Genomic DNA, 22,778 nt, shown 5'->3' with positions numbered 1-22,778 from the left:
AGGCGAGGGACTTAATACAACCCATAAGAGCATCAATGGAGCAGCTGCCAAACTGTCGATACATATGTTTACTGGGTAGCATCATGCTTGATTAACAACTTTAATCCATCAATGCATCATAGATCCTACTCATTAAGTCCCAACAAGTGATATCCTCAAGGATTGTCAATCTCCTCCTTTATACATTGATGTTATAGGTTATGTACATCCGAAGATAGAACAAATTTACTTTGTATTTGTATTCATGGATAAGGACGGTCTCCCAGCTAGCATGCATCAGCCTCCACCATATCCATAGCACCAACACTTCTAAAGTAAATCTCCAAAACCATTCTACAATTTTCTGATGTGCCTCTTATGGGCTATTTCTGCCGCCAAAATTGCTAAAGGAGTCTTTACCTCTTTGATATCACCAATAGCGACAAAAGAAGGATGGCGAAAAACTGCAGCTTTCTGATAATCATCCTTTGCCAACTTCACGACCACCTTAGCTCCTCTGGTTGATGCAAGCGACTCCTCAGCTTCAGTCGACGCCAGCAGCTTATTATCATAAACGGCAGCCTCAGCTTCTACACAATTACCCAGGCATCTCTCCAAGGCTTCAGCCAGTCGTCCTTTGCATGAATTCGGCAGCGGTTCCCTTCATTTTTCAAAAATTTCAGGAAGTGTATCACTAGATGCAGCTTGATTTCCTCTGTAATTCAAACTCCTACAAGGCTTGAACAGAAGTTGTCTTCACAAAACAAGATATTCTGCAAAAATCCAAACTCTGGTTTTTCCTCCCCCTCATTTCTACATATCCCCCCCTCTTCTCTGCGTTTCTGGTTTTTTCCCCATTTCTTTCCCGCAAGAGAATCGGGCTTCCTTCGCTTTTGCAGCCCAAAAATCGCATTTTCCCAAATTAAAAAATACGCTTGCGCGTCCTTATTATTCGAATATTCCCCTTTTTTAAAAAAAAAATCCATCGTGTTTTTTGCCACGCAAGCCACCACCTTGTGTATACGTCTGCTATTGTCATTTGGATTCTCACGCAAGGGGTATTGCTCACAACATAGATGCTCACACTACCAAGAAGTGCTCTTTTCAGTGTTCCAAGGCCTCTACTCCCCATCACAATGCAATCCAAGGGCGGCAGATCAACTACAGCATCACATATCTTCTCCCTTGCATCACCCCAATAGTTCTTAAAGACCACCAGTAGTTGCTTTTGTCGCGCCTCCTCCTGCAGCAAACAGAGAAGCTCACCATCCTGCGGAACCCCATACTTGCTTGCAATGCTAGGTGATGCAAAGTCCACGAGCGGGATCAAAGGAGATCCGGTGTCTTCCCACAGATGCATTTCGCCCATCTCATTTAGTTTCTTGTTGACAACCACAAACATGAGGTGATCCCCTTCCTTCACTATGTTCTTGAGAGCCCACTCCAAAGCATACCTACTCCCAAGAGAGAAGTCCATGGCAACGCCCACCTGCCTTGTTGTCTGCCAGTTGCCCTCTGCTCAAGGCTCCAGTTGCCAAGCTAATTAGATCACCCTCTTGTCCACATACCCGAGTACCTTCCATAGCCTCTGTGCACAAAAACTCCATCAAGAAGCCATCCGTCCAAGGTGTGCAAAAGTTCTAGTTGCCATCCCCGTACTCAACACTTACAAAAAAATCTAGTTCTTTCCTGCACATCATGAAAGGTGCCCTAGTTGGTGTGTCCATATCTCACCGCTCACGCACCCGATCACCAATCCAACTTCATGGCCTTGAATTCCATATGACCACCTATGTCCAGACACCTGGGTCTCACCACATCATGCTCATCATGTGCACACAAAAGCCGCTTCAAACTAGCCATCTATCATCTGTAGCTATTCCGGATGAAAAGTACCCACCTTGGGTGCTAAAAAGATCTCAAACTGTAGCTCCTCTGCAAAAATTTCCTTCTAGGAAGTTGTTCATAGCATGTCTGACCACAACTCTTCAGTTCATCACATAGGCACTCCCAGCTCCTGCTATCTGCCCTCCAAAATGGCTCCTTATCAGCCTATGCACTTCACAAAAACTCACACATTTCTCCACTGTTTGCCTGGCCTTCAAGCATGCATCTGCACAGCAAAAGACTGCCCTTTTCCTCCACTAAAAACATCACACTATCCAAGTGTTAAAACACCTACTACACCCGTTATGTACACAGGCTTTGAGACCTGACTCAGTCTCAGCTCGTCTTATTGAACCTCATTTACAATATGAACATATGTACTTAGGCATCATATAATGACTCAAGTCATGGCACTTAATCCCATGCATCTGGATTTGCATTTTGATACCAGGAAGATCATCTTCTTCCTCTTCAACCATATCCATACTATCACTGTCAAGTCTTTCATCCTGAGTCTCCTGTGAATCAAAAGGATCACTGTCATGCCTTCTTTTAAACATCTTGATCCTTTTGCCTACTACAAGATTCTTTATCTCCGTTCCATCAAGCTCACACAGGGTATACGTGGCATTTCCATGCACATGCTTGACAATGTATGGGCCAAACCATCTTTTTGCAAACTTCCTTTGCACAGTAAATTGGTTGTCAAGACTACTATCATACATTAGGACCCAATCACCTTTTTCAATAGGTTTTGGCCGGAGTCTGTGTCTTCTATCAAATCTTTCTTTATTTTTCAACCTTGCATCTTTCAAACGAGCTTTAGCAAGCTCTACATCTTTAGGCCTCCTCTCCAGCTACCTTATTCGCAATGCAAGGAGGTCTTCCATGTTCAATTCTTCCACCCAGGGTAATACATTCCAAGTTGGAACTACTTCTTCAACTGGCATTACTGGCTTCTGACCATACATTAATTCTGCAGGCATGTATCCTGTCACTGAGCTATGAGTTGTACGGTCAGCCCACAAAGCATATGGTAGCAGCCTTGGCCACTCTCGTACTCTTCCTTTGCATGCCTTAGCCAAAGCTTTAATGATTGGAGGATGTCCTCGCTCACTTTTACCATTGCCCTCAGGGTTGTAAGCACATGTTAGGGCCAATTTGATGCCAATTCTAGAGAAGAATTCCCTTGCTTCTTCAACATCTAGCTCATCTCTGTCAGCTGTTATTTTCCCAACACAACCATACCGGCAAATCACATCTTCCAAGAGAAATTTGCATACTGTTTTCGTACTCTTTGTTCTAAGAGCACGCCCTTCCACGTGATTTGTCAAATCTTCTCTTGCAAGTGCTATATACCGCATCTGCCAAATTCCCAAAGGCATTGTAACTAGATCCACTACCCATTTGTAGTGCATGGCAGATCGGTAGGTTGGTTGCAAGCCATCACGATGTCGCACATTTGAGTACATTTGACATACCATGCATGTTTCCACATATTGGGAAATATCCTTGTACATTCCTTTCCACCAATATCTTTCCTTTATTTTGGTAAAGGTGGCCCACACACTTTGATGTCCAGCCCAGAGACTCTCATGGAATTCTTTCATGAGCTCCCCTTGAGTCTCTTTATCACATATGACTCTCTGTGGCATAGCATTCCTCTGCTTAGGATGCTTCCACAGGTACCCATCCTTTAGAAAATACCCATATGCTTTTCTGCGGATCCTCTTAAATTCTGAGTCAGACCAATTTTCTTGTCTTGTCAAAGTACTCAAGTATTGACCAATAAGCAACCACCAATCTCCTTCATACATTTCCTCACTAAAAGACTCAAGTGCATTTGATAAGCAAGTATGGTCCCTTTTCGCATATGCAGTAGTATAGAATTTTGTACCTACATCATCAATGTCACTAATCATCCCTTCTTCATCTTCATACCTGGCTCTTGATAGCATATCTGCAACTGGGTTATCTTTTCCTGCAATATGCTCAAACTCAGGATTTAGTGACTTGATATAGGCAATCCACCTAAGCATAGCTATATCTGGAGTGGTGCAGCTTGCAATCATCCCAAGGAGTGGCAAGCAATCAGTTTCCACAAGTACAGATGCCCCAATAAGATATTCTTTTTCACATTTTAGAGCAGTGACTATTCCCCATAACTCCCTCTTGATCTGCGGATAATTTCGCTGACGAATGCTTAATACCTTTGCTCCAAATCTGATTACATACCTGTGATCATCCTCATCATCTTGTCCTACTGCCCATCCTATCCCAGTAGGACTAGTATCAACTATAACAATCACAGGCCTGGCACACTCATAATCTGCCTTCCTTAGAGTAGGTGATGATTGGAGCAGATATTTCAGCTTCCGCATAGCTTTAATATGTGCTGTACTCCACAAAAATTTTTGATTCTTCCTCAAAAGTTGATAAAGAGGATCTGCTACATGTGCATAATGTGGGATCCATATAACATAAAAGACACATGCCCCAAGAAATCTCCTTAGCTTTGTAACATTAATGCATATCTCTTTCATTCTTTGTATTGCATCTATCTTGGCTGGACAAGGTCGGCGTCCATCAGTACTACAAAGATGCCCCACTATTAGCACTTCTCCAACCCCAAACACTGATTTCAATCTAGATAAAGTAAGATTCACCTCTTCAAGCCTGGATAGAATCATATCACAATCTTTTATATGATTCGCCACAAACTTGCGGCACCCCCTCGAATCCAAATCCCCATCTTTATTTTTCTCATCACAGCCTTTTATTGGCACATCATCCAGAAAAGGCATAGTTATTTGTGGTATGAAGTCTCGCAAGACTTTATTCATTCCATTCATCATATGCGCCATTGAGTTGGTGGCTCCCTGTGGTAAGGTACACATTCTTACTAATCCCAAAGGAGTTTTCATTGTGGTCAAGTCCTTGCTTTGTATATCTAGCTGGAATTGATCATATCCCGAATACAGATCACCCATAGAGTATATAGCTTTTCCTGTAAATGCTTCTGCAAACTCGTCCACAATCGGACCTGCTCCCACATTCCTGATTGTGACCTTGTTTACAGGTTGCATGTCTTGAATGAAGCGCAATGTTCCATTCTTCTTTGGCACGGTAAACCATCTGTTGGAGTATGGAGCACATGATGGCTCCAAAATTCCCATCCTGATCTTTTCTTTTAGTAATTCCATCAGCTTTGGCAAGAGAGCCTTTGGTACTGGAATCAGTCTCGCAGGTTCCAGGGCACATGTGGAACAGTGAAGATCACCATTGGTGCTATTATGCTTGGATCAACACAGCCTATCTCATGCGGTTGAAAAGCAAAGGCCTTCCCATGTTTGACAAGCATCTCCTCAAAGCATTTCTTTTCAACTGGCAACAGAAAATCCTTTTCACCAATCTTCAGCTCTTTTAGGGTTTCCTGTGTAAACTTATGCCCAATTTTCTTCGGATCTCTGAGATTCGGTTCCATAGAGGCTTCATCTTTTTTCTCCTTGCTTCGTGGTGGCAAGGGAAAGGCAGCTGGTTTCACCTTCTTTGCAACCGTTTTATACTTTGTATCAACATGAGCATCCATCTCACAATTCATGTTTTTACATTCCATCCCCTCAAATTCTCGGATTATATCATACATCCTCACAGATGACACCTCTATCATCTCATTTCCACCCTGTAAGCATGCTCTTTCCATAGCAAAAAGTACACCCATAGTATCCACAAATGACACCTCATCAAGCACCCCTGAAATAAACTCAGTCTTCTCCAAAAGACCACACTGCTCAAGACTTTTTTGTTCATTTTGTACATGTCGACGCATGCCACACTTCAAATCCTTGCTTTTTACAAAGACCAGTGACCCATAGCTAGAAAATCCCTGAAAATTTACTGAAAAGTTATTTACATTGATTGAGTCCTGCGAGAACTCATTTTCCTTTGTACCATTGGAATCCCGCTTTACAATGGCACCTGGCCAAAATCCCTCATCTCCCTGTAGGTAGTTCATGAATTCTCTGTTTATCTTTGGGAGTGACTATGCTCGAAGAGACTCACGGTTCCTTTCATGGTTAATGCAAACTGTCAAGAACTGAATAGCTTTCTTACCATCTTTACTCCTTATTCTTGCATATGTCGAGCCATCATCTAAAACTTTTGTTTCCATCCTCACAGCTGTAATGTAGGGTTGCCCAAGGATGAGGAGATACGATGACATTTCTTAAACAAAGAAGTTCTGATCATCTTTCACATCCCCTATAGTTACCCTTACATTTGGACATACTGCATAGAGCTCTCCAGATGAGTTATTAGCTGCTTTAATCATCCACCCATGATCTACATCCATTGGCCACTTACATTTGTTGTAGAGATTTTTAGCCATAAGATTTATTTCAGACCCATGATCGATTAGAGCGACATACGGCTCTTCCAAGTCACCTATCTTGACAAGGGTTTCAGTGGTGGCCCTTGCCCAATGGCTCCTGGAGTAATGACTCTTTGTAAGAACTTCTTTTTCATCATCCTCATCCACAAAGTGCACTTGTCGTGCCCCTTCAGCAGAGTGATTACATTCCACCACATTCTCTCTCTCTTCCTTTTGCTGTACCTGTACTCCATGAGTCTTGGAAGTGCTTGTCTCCCCTTGTGATGGAATAGATTCAATTATGGACTGCCTTTTCCTTCGTATAATATCAATTATCTCATCATGGAATTCTTTCTTTGCAATCCCTTCCCCTAGTGTAAATTCCACCCTACTGTTTAGAATCCTCTCTTCAAGCACCTTTTTGAGGTCTGTTTTGCGGCTTCAATATCAGATTGAAGCTTGTAGAGTGGACTTTTCCCTTTACCCTTCTCCTTCTCATGCTTCATTTTTGCTGGCACTTCTTCCATTGATACTTCTTGTGGAGGTCTGCTATGCAGCGGAGGCATATGTGATGGCCCAGGATCCTTCTTTTCACTACCACGGGTGACCCTTTTTGATGGCCCTCCTTCCTCATTTTCCCTCTTACGCTTTTCCTCTACCTGTGCCTCATTATTCTGGCATTTTGCAATGTAGGGAGCATGAACAGATAAAGAATCCACAGGCTCTTCCCAGCCAGTCTCAAGACGTATACAGTCACCTGCCTCATGCAAAGCCTGTTTAGACACCTTCTTTGATGCAATTAGCTCCATTGTTGATGGCCAAAAATCTTCATTCTCATAATCTTCATCATTCTCAGATTCCTGCTTTGATTGACCAACCTTTAACCTATAGGTTGCTGCCTCAACCATAGAGATGGCATGTCCAGTGACCATGTCTTCAACCAGCTTTTTCATCCCTCCTTTTCCAAAGTTTGTGCATAATGGAAGACCAGTCTCTGTAAGGTGGATTTTCCTATCTTTGAAAAACACAAGTTGATTTCTGAGGGCTTCCTTATAGCTAGCACAGTCTTTCTTTGCATGTTCTGGGTCATCACACCATATACATCTGAATGTAAACCTTTCTTTGCTTTGAGGCCTTTGCATAGAAGCCTGCCCTAATGGTAGCTCTTTTTCCTCAATCCTCGACATCTTCAGTTTTAGGTCTCGCATGCCCTTAATAAGCTCATCCATCGTCCCTTCTACCTTTGGGATTGCAGCAGCTGGTTTTGGTAGATTCTCAGGGGGGTAACAGCAGTTATAGGAGTTACCGAGCTCATCACCATTTTATCCCTCCTTCGCTGCCGCTTTGCTAGCATGGTGACCGCATCCTCGACATCATTCCAATCATTCTTTAGCCCCTACTGTGTATTCTTATCCTCAAGGAGAATTTCCAGTTTTTCTTGGAGATCTTTCCCGGCTGCTTGTAAGAAGAGCTCTGTTTTTTCCCTATCCAAGGTTGTGCACTCAATCCTTGACAGCTTCTTAAACTCTCTTAGCAACTCTGTGGGCAGAAATTCCCATTTTGGGTTTTGTGACCCATTCCAAGAAAGTTCGTTTGGTCACCCGCTCGGAATCCTCCATGAAATAATCATCCTTCAAAGCAAGCTTGAACTCCTCCCAATTTCTGCCACCATGTGTTGCCTGTAATCCTCTTATGCGCTCTCTTATTTCAGGAACACATACCAGCTCAAAGCTTCGAACCATATCCTCCTCAGTCACCCTGTTTAGCTCCATTTCCTTTGTGTAATTGCGTAGGTACTTTGTGATGTCCTTACCATCAAATTGATCCACCTTTTTCACAATTGACTGCAGTGCTTTAGTCGTGGAAATTTGCCCCCTCTCAGCAGCTTGCTGCTGTTGCATATACATAGTAAACATCTGAAACATTTGCATAACCCCGGGGTCAAAATGAACCCCCTGTCCCTCAGGATTCTCAGCCATAGCTTCCCTGTATATTTCACCACACTCTCACCCCAGCAGTTTCACGTCGGGTTCACCAAGTCTGTCGGAACATGGGTGGTATCGCTGGGAAAGTGCGAGATTTCTGGCTGTGAGAGTAGCTTCAAATCCCAGCAAGGAAACAAAACATATAACTCTTCAAGGGAAATCACCAGCAGAGGATGGAACCATAATATTTACATACCAAATCTCAGCAAAACATATGAGTTGTACCAAAAACCATCATAAGCATCATGGCTCAAACCAAAATCCAAGGTTATAACTTTCTCGTCTATCTGCAGAACCCAGAGCTTCACTCTCTCTCGCCTCTGTAGATTTAAAAACCTTCCTTTATCCAAACTAAAATAACCACTCACCATGTACACAAAAAAAAGAGCACCTCCCCTTGTAAGGCAAGGGACTTAATACAACCCATAAGAGCATCAATGGAGCAGCTTCGATACATATGTTTATTGGGTAGCATCATGCTTGATTAACAACTTTAATCCATCAATGCATCATAGCCTACTCATTAAGTCCCAACAAGTGATATCCTCAAGGATTGTCAATCTCCTCCTTTATACATTGATGTTATAGGTTATGTACATCCGAAGATAGAATAAATTTACTTTGTATTTGTATTCATGGATAAGGACGGTCTCCCAGCTAGCATGCATCAGCCTCCACCATATCCATAGCACCAACACTTCTAAAGTAAATCTCCAAAACCATTCTACAATTTTTTTGATGTGCCTCTTATGGGCTATTTCTGCCGCCAAAATTGCTAAAGGAGTCTTTACCTCTTTGATATCACCAATAGCGACAAAAGAAGGATGGCGAAAAACTGCAGCTTTCTGATAATCATCCTTTGCCAACTTCACGACCACCTTAGCTCCTCTGGTTGATGCAAGCGACTCCTCAGCTTCAGTCGACGCCAGCAGCTTATTATCATAAATGGAAGCCTCAGCTTCTACACAATTACCCAGGCATCTCTCCAAGGCTTCAGCCAGTCGTCCTTTGCATGAATTCGGCAGCGGTTCCCTTCATTTTTCAAAAATTTCAGGAAGTGTATCACTAGATGCAGCTTGATTTCCTCTGTAATTCAAACTCCTACAAGGCTTGAACAGAAGTTGTCTTCACAAAACAAGATATTCTGCAAAAATCCAAACTCTGGTATTTCCTCCCCCTCGTTTCTGCATATCCCCCCCCTCTTCTCTGCGTTTCTGGTTTTTTCCCCATTTCTTTCCCGCAAGAGAATCGGGCTTCCTTCGCTTTTGCAGCCCAGAAATCGCATTTTCCCAAATTAAAAAATACGCTTGCGCCTCCTTATTATTCGGATATTCCCCTTTTTTAAAAAAAATCCATCGTGTTTTTTGCCACGCAAGCCACCACCTTGCGTATACGTCTGCTATTGTCATTTGGATTCTCACGCAAGGGGTATTGCTCACAACATAGTTGCTCACACTACCAAGAAGTGCTCTTTTCAGTGTTCCAAGGCCTCTACTCCCCATCACAATGCAATCCAAGGGCAGATCAACTACAGCATCACATATCTTCTCCCTTGCATCACCCCAATAGATCTTAACGACCACCAGTAGTTGCTTTTGTCGCACCTCCTCCTGCAGCAAACAGAGAAGCTCACCATCCTGCGGAACCTCATACTTGCTTGCAATGCTAGGTGATGCAAAGTCCACAAGCGGGATCAAAGGAGATCCGGTGTCTTCCCACAGATGCATTTCGCCCATCTCATTTAGTTTCTTGTTGACAACCACAAACATGAGGTGATCCCCTTCCTTCACTATGTTCTTGAGAGCCCACTCCAAAGCATACCTACTCCCAAGCGAGAAGTCCACCATGGCAACGCCCACCTGCCTTGCTGTCTGCCAGTTGCCCTCTGCTTGCCAAGCTAATTAGATCACCCTCTTGTCCACATACCCGGGTACCTTCCATAGCCTCTGTGCACAAAAACTCCATCAAGAAGCCATCCGTCCAAGGCGTGCAAAAGTTCTAGTTGCCATCCCCGTACTCAACACTTACAAAAAAATCTAGTTCTTTCCTGCACATCATGAAAGGTGCCCTAGTTGGTGTGTCCATATCTCACCGCACGCACCCGATCACCAATCCAACTTCATGGCCTTGAATTCCATATGACCACCTATGTCCAGACACCTGGGTCTCACCACAGCATGCTCATCATGTGCACACAAAAGCCGCTTCAAACTAGCCATCTATCATCTGTAGCTATTCTGGATGAAAAGTACCCACCTTGGGTGCTAAAAAGATCTCAAACTGTAGCTCCTCTACAAAAATTTCCTTCTAGGAAGTTGTTCATAGCATGTTTGACCACAACTCTTCAATTCATCACATACCCATCAGGCACTCCCAGCTCCTGCTATCTGCCCTCCAAAATGGCTCCTTATCAGCCTGTGCACTTCACAAAAACTCACACATTTCTCCATTGTTTGCCTGGCCTTCAAGCATGCATCTGCACAGCAAAAGACTGCCCTTTTCCTCAACTAAAAACATCACACTATCCAAGTGTTAAAACACCTACTACACCCGTTATGTACACAGGCTTTGAGACCTGACTCAGTCTCAGCTCGTCTTATTGAACCTCATTTACAATATGAACATATGTACTTAGGCATCATATAATGACTCAAGTCATGGCACTTAATCCCATGCATCTGGATTTGCATTTTGATGGCCTCATATGCATGGTTTCACACCATAGACGTACCATGGCACGACAGCATGAAGAGTGTGTCATAGCATGAAAAAGAAGTTTACGCAGTAAAAATATTATTTCCACGTGAAGTCCGAAGTTCACGCGTGAAGAGTTTCACGGCGTGAAAAAGAAGTTCACATGTCAAAAAATAAAAAATAGAAAAAATAAAATTTAATCCTACATGAAGTCCAGTTCATGCGTGAAAAGTTTTTCATGGCGTGAAACAAAAGCTCACGTAGCAAAAAAAATATTCAAATTTTAATTTTCACGTGAATTTCGATTCACATAGTGTTTCACGACGTGAAAAAGATGTTCACATGGCAAAAAAAATATAAAAATTATAATTTAACCCCAAATGAAGTACGGTTCACACACGAAAAGTTTTTCATGGCGTTAAACAGAAGTTCATGTAGTAAAAACAAAAATTTTAATTTTAACTTCCACGTGAAGTCCAGTTCAAGCATGAAGAGTGTTTCACGACATGAAAAAAAGTTCACACGGCAAAAAAAAAAAAACAAAATTTAATCCCACATGAAGTTCGGTTCATGCGTGAAAAGTTTTTCACGGCATGAAACAAAAGTTCACGTGGCAAAAATAAAATTTCATCCCACGTAAAGTTCGGTTTACGTGTTAAAAGTTTTTCATGGCGTGAAACAGAAAATCACGCAGTTAAAAAAAATAACTAAAATTTATTCCCACGTGATGATCTGTTTCACGCTACGAAAAAACAAATCCCACGTGAAGAGTGTTTCACGACATGAAAAAGAAGTTCACAGGTTTAAAATTTTTTTTAAAAAAATTAAAATTTAATCCCACCAGAAGACCAGTTCACACGGTAAAAATAAAAATAGAAATAAAAATAAGAAAATTGAATTTTAATTTCCACGTGAAGTTCGGTTCACGCGTGAAGAGTGTTTCACGGCTTGAAAAAGAAGTTCACGCGTCAAAAAAAATTAAAAAATCTAAATTTAATCCCACGTGAAGTCTGGTTTACGCGTGAAAAGTTTTTCACGTCGAACAATAGAAGTTCACGCGGTAAAAAATAAAAAATAAAATCAAAATTTAATCCCCACGTGAAGTCTGATTCATGTGGTAAGATAAAAAATAAAAATAAAATCAAATTTTAATTTTCACGTGAAGTCCAATTCCCACGTGAAGAGTGTTTCATAGCGTGAAAAAGAAGTTCATGCGGTAAAATAAATAAATCAAAATTCAATCCCACGTGAAGTTCGGTTCATGCGTGAAAAGTTTTTTTCACGGTGTGAAATAGAAGTTCATGTGGCAAATAAAAAATAAAAATTTAAAAAAATAAAATAAAAAATTAAAATTTAATCCCATGTGAAGTTTAGTTCATGCAGTGGAAAAAAAATCAAAATTTAATCCCACCTGAAGTCCGATTCATGTATGAAAAGTTTTTCACGACGTGAAACAGAGATTCACGAGAAAAAAAACTAAAATTAAAAAAAATTAAAATTTAATCCCAAGTGAGGTTTGGTTCACGCGTGAAGAGTGTTTCACTGTGTGAAAAAGAAGCTCATGGTGGTAATTTAAAAAAAATCAAAATTTAATTCCACGTGAAGTCCGGTTCACTGTGTGAAAAAGAAGCTCATGGTAGTTTTTCACGGCGTAAAACAAAAGTTCACGCGACAAAAAATAAAAATAATAATAATAATAATCTCACGTGAAGTCTGGTTCACGTGATAAAAAAAAAGAAAAAGAAATGTAATCCCACGTGAAGTCCGGTTCATACGTGAAGAGTGATTCATAGCGTAAAAAAGAAGTTCACAGGGTTTTAAAAAAATAAAGAAATTGAAATTTAAGCCCACGTGATGACCGATTGTGAAGACCGATTTACAAGAGTGGTAAAAATAAAAATAGAAAAATCAAATTTTAATTTCTAAGTGAAGTCCGGTTCACGTGTGAAGAGTGTTTCACGACGTGAAAAAGTTCACCAGTCAAAAAAATAAAAATTAAAAATCAAAACTTAATCCTACGTGAAGTCCGGTTCATGCGTGAAGAGTGTTTCACAGCATGGAAAAGAAGTTCACGTGGTAAAAAATAAAATAAAAATAAAGAATTAAAAAACTTAAATTTTTTAATTTCCACGTGAAGTCCGGTTCATGTGTGAAAAGTTTTTCACGGCCTGAAACAGAAGTTCATGTGACAAAAAAGAAATTTTAATTTTAATTTTCACATGAAGTCCGGCTCACACGTGAAGAGTGTTTCATGGCATGAAAAAGATGTTCACGCACGAATAAAAAAAGTTTTAAAAAATTAAAAAAGAATTAATCTCTCATGAAGTGTGGTTCACACGTGAAAAGATTTTCATTTTGTGAAACAGAAGTTCATGCGGTAAAAAAAATAAATTCGAGTTTTAATTTCCATGTGAAGTCCAGTTTAAGCGGCGTGAAGAGTGTTTCATGGCATCAAATAGAAGTTCACGCGATTTAAAAAAAAGAATCCAAATTTAATCCCATGTGAGATCTGGTTCACGCATGAAAACTTTTTCACGGCATCCAAGAGAAATTCTCGCGATAAATGTTTAAAAAAATCAAAATTTAATCCCATGTGAAGTCTGGTTCACGTGTGAAAAGTTTTCCACAATGTGAAACAAAAGTTCAGGGGTAAAAAAAATATGAAAAATTTAAAATTTAATCCCACGTGAAGAACGGTTCATGATGCAGCAAAAATAAAAAATAATAATTTTAATTTTCACGTGAAGTCTGGCTCACACGTGGAGAGTTTCACGGCATGAAAAAGCTCATGATTCAAAAAAATAAAAAATATAATATCATAACTTAATCCTACGTGAAGTCTAGTTCACACGTGAAACGGTGTACACAGGCAAATGAAAATATAAATTTTGAAATTTAATTTTTTTTTAAAAAAAATCAAAATTTAATCTCACGTGAAGTTTGGTTCACGCGTGAAGAGTGTTTCATTCGGCATGAAAAAGAAGTTCACGCGACAAAAAAAATTAAAATAAAAATCAAAATTTAATCGCACGTGAAGACCAGTTCACGTTGGCAAAAAATGAAATAAAAATTAAAATTTAATCGCACGTGAAGACCAGTTCACGTTGGCAAAAAATGAAATAAAAAAAAAATAGATAAAATCAAATTTTAATTTTCACGTAAAGTTTGGTTTACTCATGAAGAGTGTTTCAGGGCATGAAAAAGAAGTTCACGTGGCAAAAATAAATAAAATTTAATTTCCATATGAAGTCCGGTTCACAGGTGAAGAGTATTTCATGGTATAAAAAAGTTCACGCAGCTAAAAAAAGGGAGAACCAAAATTTAGTCACACGTGAAGTCTGGTTCACGGTTTTTCACGGCGTGAAATAAAAGTTCACATGATAAAAAAAAATAAAAAGAAAAATAAATTAAATTAAAACTTAATCCCACGTGAAGTCTAGTTCACGTATGAAAAGGTTTTCAAGGCGTGAAAAAGAAGTTCATGCATGCAATTTTTTTAATAAAAAATAAAATTTAATCCCATGTGAATTCGAGTTCACATGGTTAAAAAAAATAAAATTCACGTGAAGTCAGGTTCACACGTGAATTTTGGTTCGTATGGTAAAAAAATATAAATAAAAATTAAAATTTAATCCCACCATGTGAAGTCTAGTTCATGCGTTTTTTTAAAAGAAAGTTAAAATTAAAATTAAAAAAATCAAATTTTAATTTCCACGTGAAGTCTTGTTCATACGTGAAAAGTGTTTCACAACATGAAAAGAAGGTCACGCGTCAAACTAATTTTTTTTTCAAACTTTAATCCTACGTGAGGTCTGGTTCACGCGTTAAATGTTTTTCACGAAGTGAAACAAATGTTCACGTGGCCACAAAATAAAAAAAATAGTTGAAAAATAAAATTTAATTTCATGTAAAGTCCGGTTTACGTGGCAAAAGAAAAAATAAAAATAAATTGAATTTTAATTTCCACGTAAAGTCCGATTCACGCATGAAGAGTGTTTCACGATAGGAAAAAGTTCACGCAGAAAAAAAATTATAAAAAAATATTTTTTTTGAAATTTAATCCCACGTGAAGTCCGATTCACGTGGCAAAATAATAATAATAATAATAAAATTAAATTTTAATTTCTAGATGAAGTCTAGTTTATGCGCGAGGAGTGTTTCACGGCGTGAAAAAGAATTTCATGTGGTAAAAAATAAAAAATCAAAAAATCAAAATTTAATCCTGCATGAAGTCCAGTTCACACGTGAAAAGTTTTTACGACGTGAAACAAAAGTTCACGTGGTAAAAAAAAATTTCTGAGTTTTAATTTTTGGTTCACACATGAAAAGTGTTTTACGGCGTGAAAAAGAAGTTCACGCGTCAACAAAGAAAAAGAAAAAAAAGAATCAAAATTTAATCACGTGAAGTCACTTCAAGCATGAAAAGTTCACACGTAAAAAAAAAGAAATAAAAAAAATCAAAATTTAATCCCACGTGAAGTCCGGTTCAAGTGTGAAAATACACGGCCTGAAATAGAAGTTTAGGTGGCAAAAAAATACAAAAAAAATCAAAATTAATCCCATGTGAAGTTCGATTCACGGGGTAAATTTTTTTTTGAATTTAATCACACGTATTCAGTTCACGGCATGAAACAAAAGTTCATGCAGCAAAAAGAAAATTTAAAAAAAACAAAATTTAATCCCACGTGAAGTTTGGTTCACGTAGCAAAAATAAATAAAAAATTAAAAAATTAAAAATTAATTTCCACGTGGAGTCTGGTTCACGTGTAAAGAGTATTTCATAGCGTGAGAAAGAAGTTCACTCGCCAAAAAGAAAAAAAATTTAAAATTTAATCCCATATAAGTCCAGTTCACACGTGAAAAGTTTTTCACAGCATGAAATAGAAGTTAACGCGACAAAAAAAAACTTGAATTTTAATTTTCACTTGAAGTCCGCTTCACGTGTGAAACAAAAGTTCACGCATCAAAATATAAATAAATGAAAATTTAATCCCACATGAAGTTCGATTCACACATGAATAGTTTTACACGACGTGAAATAGAAGTTCACGAGGGAAAAAAAACTGAAATTTAATCCACACATGAATAGTTTTACACGACGTGAAATAGTTCACGAGGAAAAAAAACTGAAATTTAATCCCATGTGAAGTCCACGGAGTTCATGCAGCAAAAAATAAGAAAAAATCAAAATTTGATCCCATGTGAAGTCCAGTTAATGTGGCAAATAAAAATAAAAAAAATCGATTTTTAGTTTCCATGTGAAGTTCGGTTCACACGTGAAAAAAAAAATCAAAATTTAATCCCATGTGAAGTCCAGTTCTTGCATGAAAAGTTTTTCAGGGAGTGAAAGAGAAGTTCACACAGCAAAAATAAATAAATTTAAAATTTAAAATTTAAAATTTAATCCCACGTGAAGTCGGATTCACGCGCTAATCATTTAAAAAAATAAAAAATAAAAATATTCAAATATTTTTTTCCATGTGAAGTCCTATTCACACGACACATGAAGAGTGTTTCATGGCCGTGAAATGGAAGTTCATGCATCAAAAAAATAAATAAAATTTAATCCCATGTGAAGTCCGATTCACGCGTGTTTTTCACAGATTGAAATAGAAGTTCACATGGTAAAAAATTAATAATAAATTAAAAAATAAAAATTTAATCCCACGTAAAGTCCAATTCATGCGATAAATTAAAAAATAAAAATATAATCAATTTTTGATTTCCACGTGAAGTTTGGTTCATGCGTGAAGAGTGTTTCACGGCATGAAAAAGAAGTTTATGGGTAAAAACAAAACCAAAATTTAATCCCACATGTGATGTCCGGTTCACGCGATAAAATTAAAAAAAAATTAATTCCAGGTGAAGTCCGGTTTACGCGTGAAGAGTGTTTCATAACGTGAAAAAGAATTTCATGTGATAAAAAATTAAATAAAAAATAAAAAATCAAAATTTAATCCCCACGTGAAGTCCGGTTCATGTGGTTTACAAATTATAAAATAAAAAACTAAATTTTAATTTTCATGTGAAGTTCGATTCACACATGGATTCACGCATGGAGTGTTTCACGACATGAAAAAGAAGTTCACACGATAAAAAAATAAAATATCAAGATTTAATCCCACGTGAAGTCCGATTCACGTGTGAAAATTTTTTCACGGCATGAAATAAAAGTTTATGCGATGCAAAAAAATAAATTTAAAAAAAATAAAATTTAAGTTCCACGTGAAGTCTAGTTCACACGTGAAGAGTGTTTCACAGCGTGAAAAAGAAGTTCGTGTCAACAAAAAAATATAAATAAGTTGAATTTTAATTTTCACGTGAAGTCTGGTTCATGCGTGAAGAGTGTTTCATAGCGTGAAAAAGAACATGCGGCCAAAATGAAAAATAAAAAAAAATAAAAATTTAATCCCATGTGTAGTTCGGTTTAAGTGTGAAAAGTTTTTCATGGCGTGAAACAGAAGTTCACGTGGAAAAAAAGAATAAAATAAAGAAAATAATATCAAAATTTAATCTCACTTGAAGTCCAGTTCACACATGTGAAGAGCGTTCAACGACGTGAAAAAGAAGTTCAAACGATAATAAAATAAAAAATCAAAATCCAAATTTAATCCCACATATGAAGAGTGTTTCACGGCGTCAAAAAGAAGTTCACGCGGTAAAAATAAAAATAAAAATAAAGAATTAAAAAATTAAATTTTAATTTTCACGTGAAGTCCGGTTCATGCGTGAAGAATGTTTCACGGCGTGAATAAGAAGTCCACGCGTCAAAAAACAAACAAATTGAAGTTTGATTCCACACGAAGTTGGATACACGTGTGAAAAGTTTTTCACGGTGTGAAACACCAAAAAAATGAAATTTTAATTTCCACATGAAATCCGGTTCACGCGTAAAGAGTGTTTCACAAGGTGAAAAAGAAGTTCACGCGGTTTTTTTTAAAAAAATGAAATTTAATCCCACATGAAGTTTGGTTCACACATGAAAAGTTTTTCACGGCGTGAAACAGAAGTTCATGCGGCATTAAAAAAATTTAAAATTTTAATTTCCACATGAAGGTAATGCACATGTGCTGAGTGTTTCACGGCATGAAAAAGAAGTTGACGTAGTTTAAAAAAAAACAAGAATCAACATTTAATCCCACGTAAAGTCCGGTTCACACGTGAAAAGTTTTTCAAAACGACATGAAACATAAGTCACGAAGTTCACGCGGCAAAAAACAAAATACAATTAAATCAAAATTTAATCCCACATGAAGTCCGGTTCATGCCTGAAAAGTTTTTCATGGCATGAAACATAAGTTCACACGACCCAAAAAAAGAAAATAAAATAAAAACTCAAATTTAATCCCACGTGAAGTCTAGTTAAAGCAGCAAAAAAAAATTCCATGTGAATTCTAATTCACACAAAAAAATAAAAAATTAAAATTAAAATTAAAAAACTCAAATTTCAATTTCCACGTGAAGTCCGCTTCACGCGTGAAAAGTGTGTCACGGCATGAAAAAGAAGTTTATGCGGCAAAAAATAAAAAACATAAATCAGAATTTAATCCCACGTGAAGTCTCGTTCACGTGGCAAAAAAAAAGGTCGAATTTTAATTTCCACGTGAAGTCCAGTTCACACGTGAAGAGTTTCACAGCGTGAAAGAGAAGTTCAAGCGACACAAATTTTTTTAAAAAAAATTCAAAATTTAATCCCACCTGAAGTTTGATTCATGCATTTTTCATAACGTGAAACAAAAGTTCAAGTGGTAAAAAATAAAAAAAATCAAAATTTAATCCCACGTGAAGTTCACTTCACGCAATAAAATAAATATAAAATTAAAATTAAAAAAAATAGAATTTTAATTTCCACGTGAAGTCTAGTTCACATGTAAAGAGTGTTTCATGGCGTGAAAAAGAAGTTCACACGTCAAAAGAAAATCAAAATTTAATCCCATGTAAATTTTGGTTCACACTTAATATATTTTTCACTGCGTGAAACAGAAGTTCAGGAGGTTTAAAAAAATAAGAAATAAAAAATTAAAATTTAATCCCATGTTAAGTCGAGTTCATGTGTGAAGAGTGTTTCACGGCTTGAAAAAGAAGTTCACGCGTAAAAAAAAATCAGACTTCATTTCCAGTGAAGTTTGGTTCACGAGTGAAGAGTTCACGTGGCAAAAAACAGTTTACGCGGCAAAAAATAAAAAAATATAAAATTTAATCGCACGTGAAGTTCAATTCATGCGATAAAAATTAAAAAAAGTAAGAAAAATTGAATTTTAATTTCCACACGAAATCTTGTTCACACATGAAGAGTGTTTCACGGCGTGAAAAGGAAGTATATGCAACAAAAAAAAATCAAAATTTAGTCCCACGTGAAGTCCGGTTCACGCGTGAAATGTTTTTCACGGAGTGAAACAGAAGTTTATGCTTCAAAAATAAATTAATTAATTAAAAAAATAAAATTTATTTCCACGTGAAGTTTGGTTCACGAGGTAAAATAAAAAATAAAAATAAAATCAAATTTTAATTTCCACGTGAAGTCTGGTTCACGAGTGAAGAGTGTTTCACGACGTGCAAAAATTCACGCGGTAAAAAATAAAAAATCAAAATATAATCCCACGTGAAGTCCGGTTCAAGTGTGAAGTTTTTCACGACGTGAAATAGAAGTTGACGCGTCAAAAAAAAACCAAAATTTAATCCCACGTGAAGTCCGGTTCACGTGACCAAAAATAAATAAATCGAAATTTAATCCCACGTGAAGTCTGGTTCATGCATGAAGAGTGTTTCATGGCATGAAAAAGAAGTTCACGCGGCTTTTTAAAAAAAAAAGCAAAATTTAATACTACATGAAGTCTAGTTTATGCTTGAAAAGCTTTTCACGACGTGAAAGAAAAGTTCTCACAGTAAATAATAATAATAAAATTAAAAGAATTTAATTTAATTCCACATGTGAAGTCCGTGGAGTTCACGCGATAAAAAAAAGATAAAAATTAAAATTTAATTCCACGTGAAGTCTGGTTCACGCGTGAAGAGTGTTTCATGGCATGAAAAAGAAGTTCACACGTGATAAAGAAAATGAATTTTAATTCACATGAAGCGGGCCCGGTTCACGCGTGGTATTTCACGGCGTGAAAAAGTTCATGCGGTAAAAATAAAAAATAAATAAATAATAAAAATCAAAATTTAATCCCACATGAAGTCTGGTTCATACGTGAAAAGTTGCATGGCGTGAAACAAAAGTTCATGGAGCAAAAAAAATAAATAAATCAAAATTTAATCCCACACGTGAAGTTCAATTCACGCGGCAAAAAACAAGAGACTATGGAAACCACCCCTGTTTGGAGGCCCATATCTCCTAAACCGTATATCCGATGAAGGCGCTCTAGGGCTGATCGAAAAGTTGATATCGAGCTCTTTGACTTTGGACTTGATCGTCCGAAGTCAAAATCGATCATTTTGGCCTCCGACTAGTAGCCTCAAAATTCGACCCGAAAATCGAGACAAAACAGCCCAAAAAATCATTAAAAACAGCGCGAAAACGATGACGAGCCATATTCGAGCTACTTTTTGAGGGTCTAGATAACAAAAACACAGACGAATCAAGAAAACAAAGTTGTAGTACTCCAAAAATACTACAACTCCCTCATACATAGTTTTTCAAAATTTCTTTTGGATCACCCTGAAAAACGTGCTGCGAATCAGGGAAAAAATTCTCAAAAAAATTTTCGTCTTGTGATAGTGATGGAAAATAGGTTTCTTGACCTCCTCTTCCATCTTGGAAGTTTTTAGTATACGTTTTTTTCGAAAAATACCTTAGAGGTCGTTCACGTGCATATAGCGCCTAATCTAATTTGATCCAAGGAAGAGTACGCCAAGCCTCTTGAGGGTGTAACGGGTTGTGGGAAAGTATTAAAAAAAAACTTTGATTGCTCATTAAGGAGCATTTGGGCACTCTGACATGGCCACAATAGAGAGATGGCCTGCAATTACACAAGGACTGAACGTCATCGGGTTTTACACCCCTTGTTACTTCGATTCCACCGCGCTTTGGCCCCTTGCCTAACATTCCTATAAATTTAAAATTCAATCCTACGTGTAGTCCGATTTAAGCATGAGAAGTTTTTCATGGCGTGAAACAAAAGTTCACGTGGAAAAAAAGAATAAAATAAAGAAAATAAAATCAAAATTTAATCCCACCTGAAGTCTTGTTCACACATGTGAAGAGTGTTTACGGCGTGAAAAGAAGTTCATGCAATGATAAAATAAAAAATCAAAATCAAAATTTAATCCCACATGAAGTCCTGTTCACACATGAAGAGTGTTTCACAACATCAAAAAGAAGTTCACGTGATAAAAAATAAAAATAAAAATTAATAATTAAAAATTGAATTTTAATTTCCATGTGAAGTCCTGTTCATGCTTGAAGAGTGTTTCACGGCGTGAATAAGAAATCCACGCGTCAAAAAACAAACAAATTGAAGTTTAATCCCACATGAAGTCCGATTCACGTGTGAAAAGTTTTTTACGGCACCCAAAAAAAAATCAAATTTTAATTTTCACGTGAAATCCGGTTCATGTGTGAAGAGTGTTTCACGAGGTGAAAAAGAAGTTCACGTGGTTTTGAAAAAAACAAAAAATGAAATTTAATCCCACATGAAGTTTGGTTCACACGTGAAAAGTTTTTCACGACGTGAAATAGAAGTTCATGCGGCATTTAAAAAAATTTTAATTTTAATTTCCACATGAAGGTGAAAAGTATTTCACAGCATGAAAAAGAATTTAAGGCGGTAAAAAAAAAGAATCAAAATTTAATCCCACATAAAGTCAGGTTCACGCGTGAAAAGTTTTTCAAAACGGCGTGAAACATAAGTTCACGCGGCAAAAAGCAAAATACAATTAAATCAAAATTTAATCCCACTTGAAGTCCGGTTCACGAGTGAAAAGTTTTTCACGGTATGAAACATAAGTTTACGTGATTTAAAAAAAAATAAAAATAAAAATAAAAAAAATAGAAACTCAAATTTAATCCCTAGTGAAGTCCACTTCACGCAGCTAAAATAAAAATCCCACGTGAATTCTAATTCACGAAAGAAAATAAAAAATAAAAAAATCAAATTTTAATTTCCACGTGAAGTCTGGTTCACGCGTGAAGAGTGTTCCACGGGGTGAAACAGAAGTTTACGCGGCAAAAAACAAAAAACAAAAACCAAAATTTAATCCCACGTGAAGTTTGGTTCACGTGACAAAAAAAAGTTGAATTTTAATTTCCACATGAAGTCTCGTTCACGCGTGAAGAGTGTTTCACAGCGTGAAAAAGAAGTTTAAGCAACACAAAAAAAGTTTTAAAAAAATCAAAATTTAATCCCACCTGAAGTCTGGTTCATGCATTTTTCATAGCGTGAAACAGAAGTTCACGTGGTGAAAAAATAAAAAAATTAAAATTAAAATAAAGAAATAATAAAAAATCAAAATTTAATCTCACGTGAAGTCCAGTTTACGCAATAAAATAAAAATAAAAATAAAATAAAATAAAATAGAATTTTAATTTGCACGTGAAGTCCAGTTTACATGTGAAGAGTGTTTCACGGCGTGAAAAAGAAGTTCACATGTCAAAAAAAAAATCAAAATTGAATGATTCACACCTAAAATATTTTTCATGGCATGAACAAAAGTTCACGAGGTTAAAAAAATAAGAAATAAAAAATCAAAACTTAATCCCACGTGAAATTCGGTTCATGTGTGAAGAGTGTTTTACGGCTTGAGAAAGAAGTTCACGCGTTAAAAAAATCAAATTTTAATTTCCACGTGAAGTTTGGTTCATGCGTGAAGAGTATTTCAAGGCGTGAAAAAGAAGTTCACGTGACCAAAAATAGAAATAAAAA

General features: G+C 37.2%; 1 protein-coding gene across 1 annotated transcript; it reads right to left on the bottom strand.

Annotated features, from left to right (window-relative positions):
* Positions 1–333: 333 nt before the first annotated feature.
* Positions 334–1,562, bottom strand: LOC147623193 (universal stress protein PHOS34-like). Its single transcript, XM_086821744.1, has 3 exons — positions 1,548–1,562; positions 993–1,468; positions 334–640 (listed from the first exon to the last, which is right to left on the bottom strand). Exons 1-3 carry the CDS (start codon positions 1,560–1,562, stop codon positions 334–336), a joined length of 798 nt encoding a protein of 265 aa, XP_086677870.1.
* Between the last annotated feature and the right edge of the window lie 21,216 nt (positions 1,563–22,778).

Source organism: Cibotium barometz, chromosome 27 (assembly GCF_041138505.1).
Source record: "Cibotium barometz isolate CiBa-2024 chromosome 27, ASM4113850v1, whole genome shotgun sequence".
Classification (NCBI taxonomy): domain Eukaryota; kingdom Viridiplantae; phylum Streptophyta; class Polypodiopsida; order Cyatheales; family Cibotiaceae; genus Cibotium; species Cibotium barometz.
The sequence above is the reverse complement of the archived record's forward strand: the minus strand, read 5'-3'. Positions and strand labels throughout refer to the sequence as shown.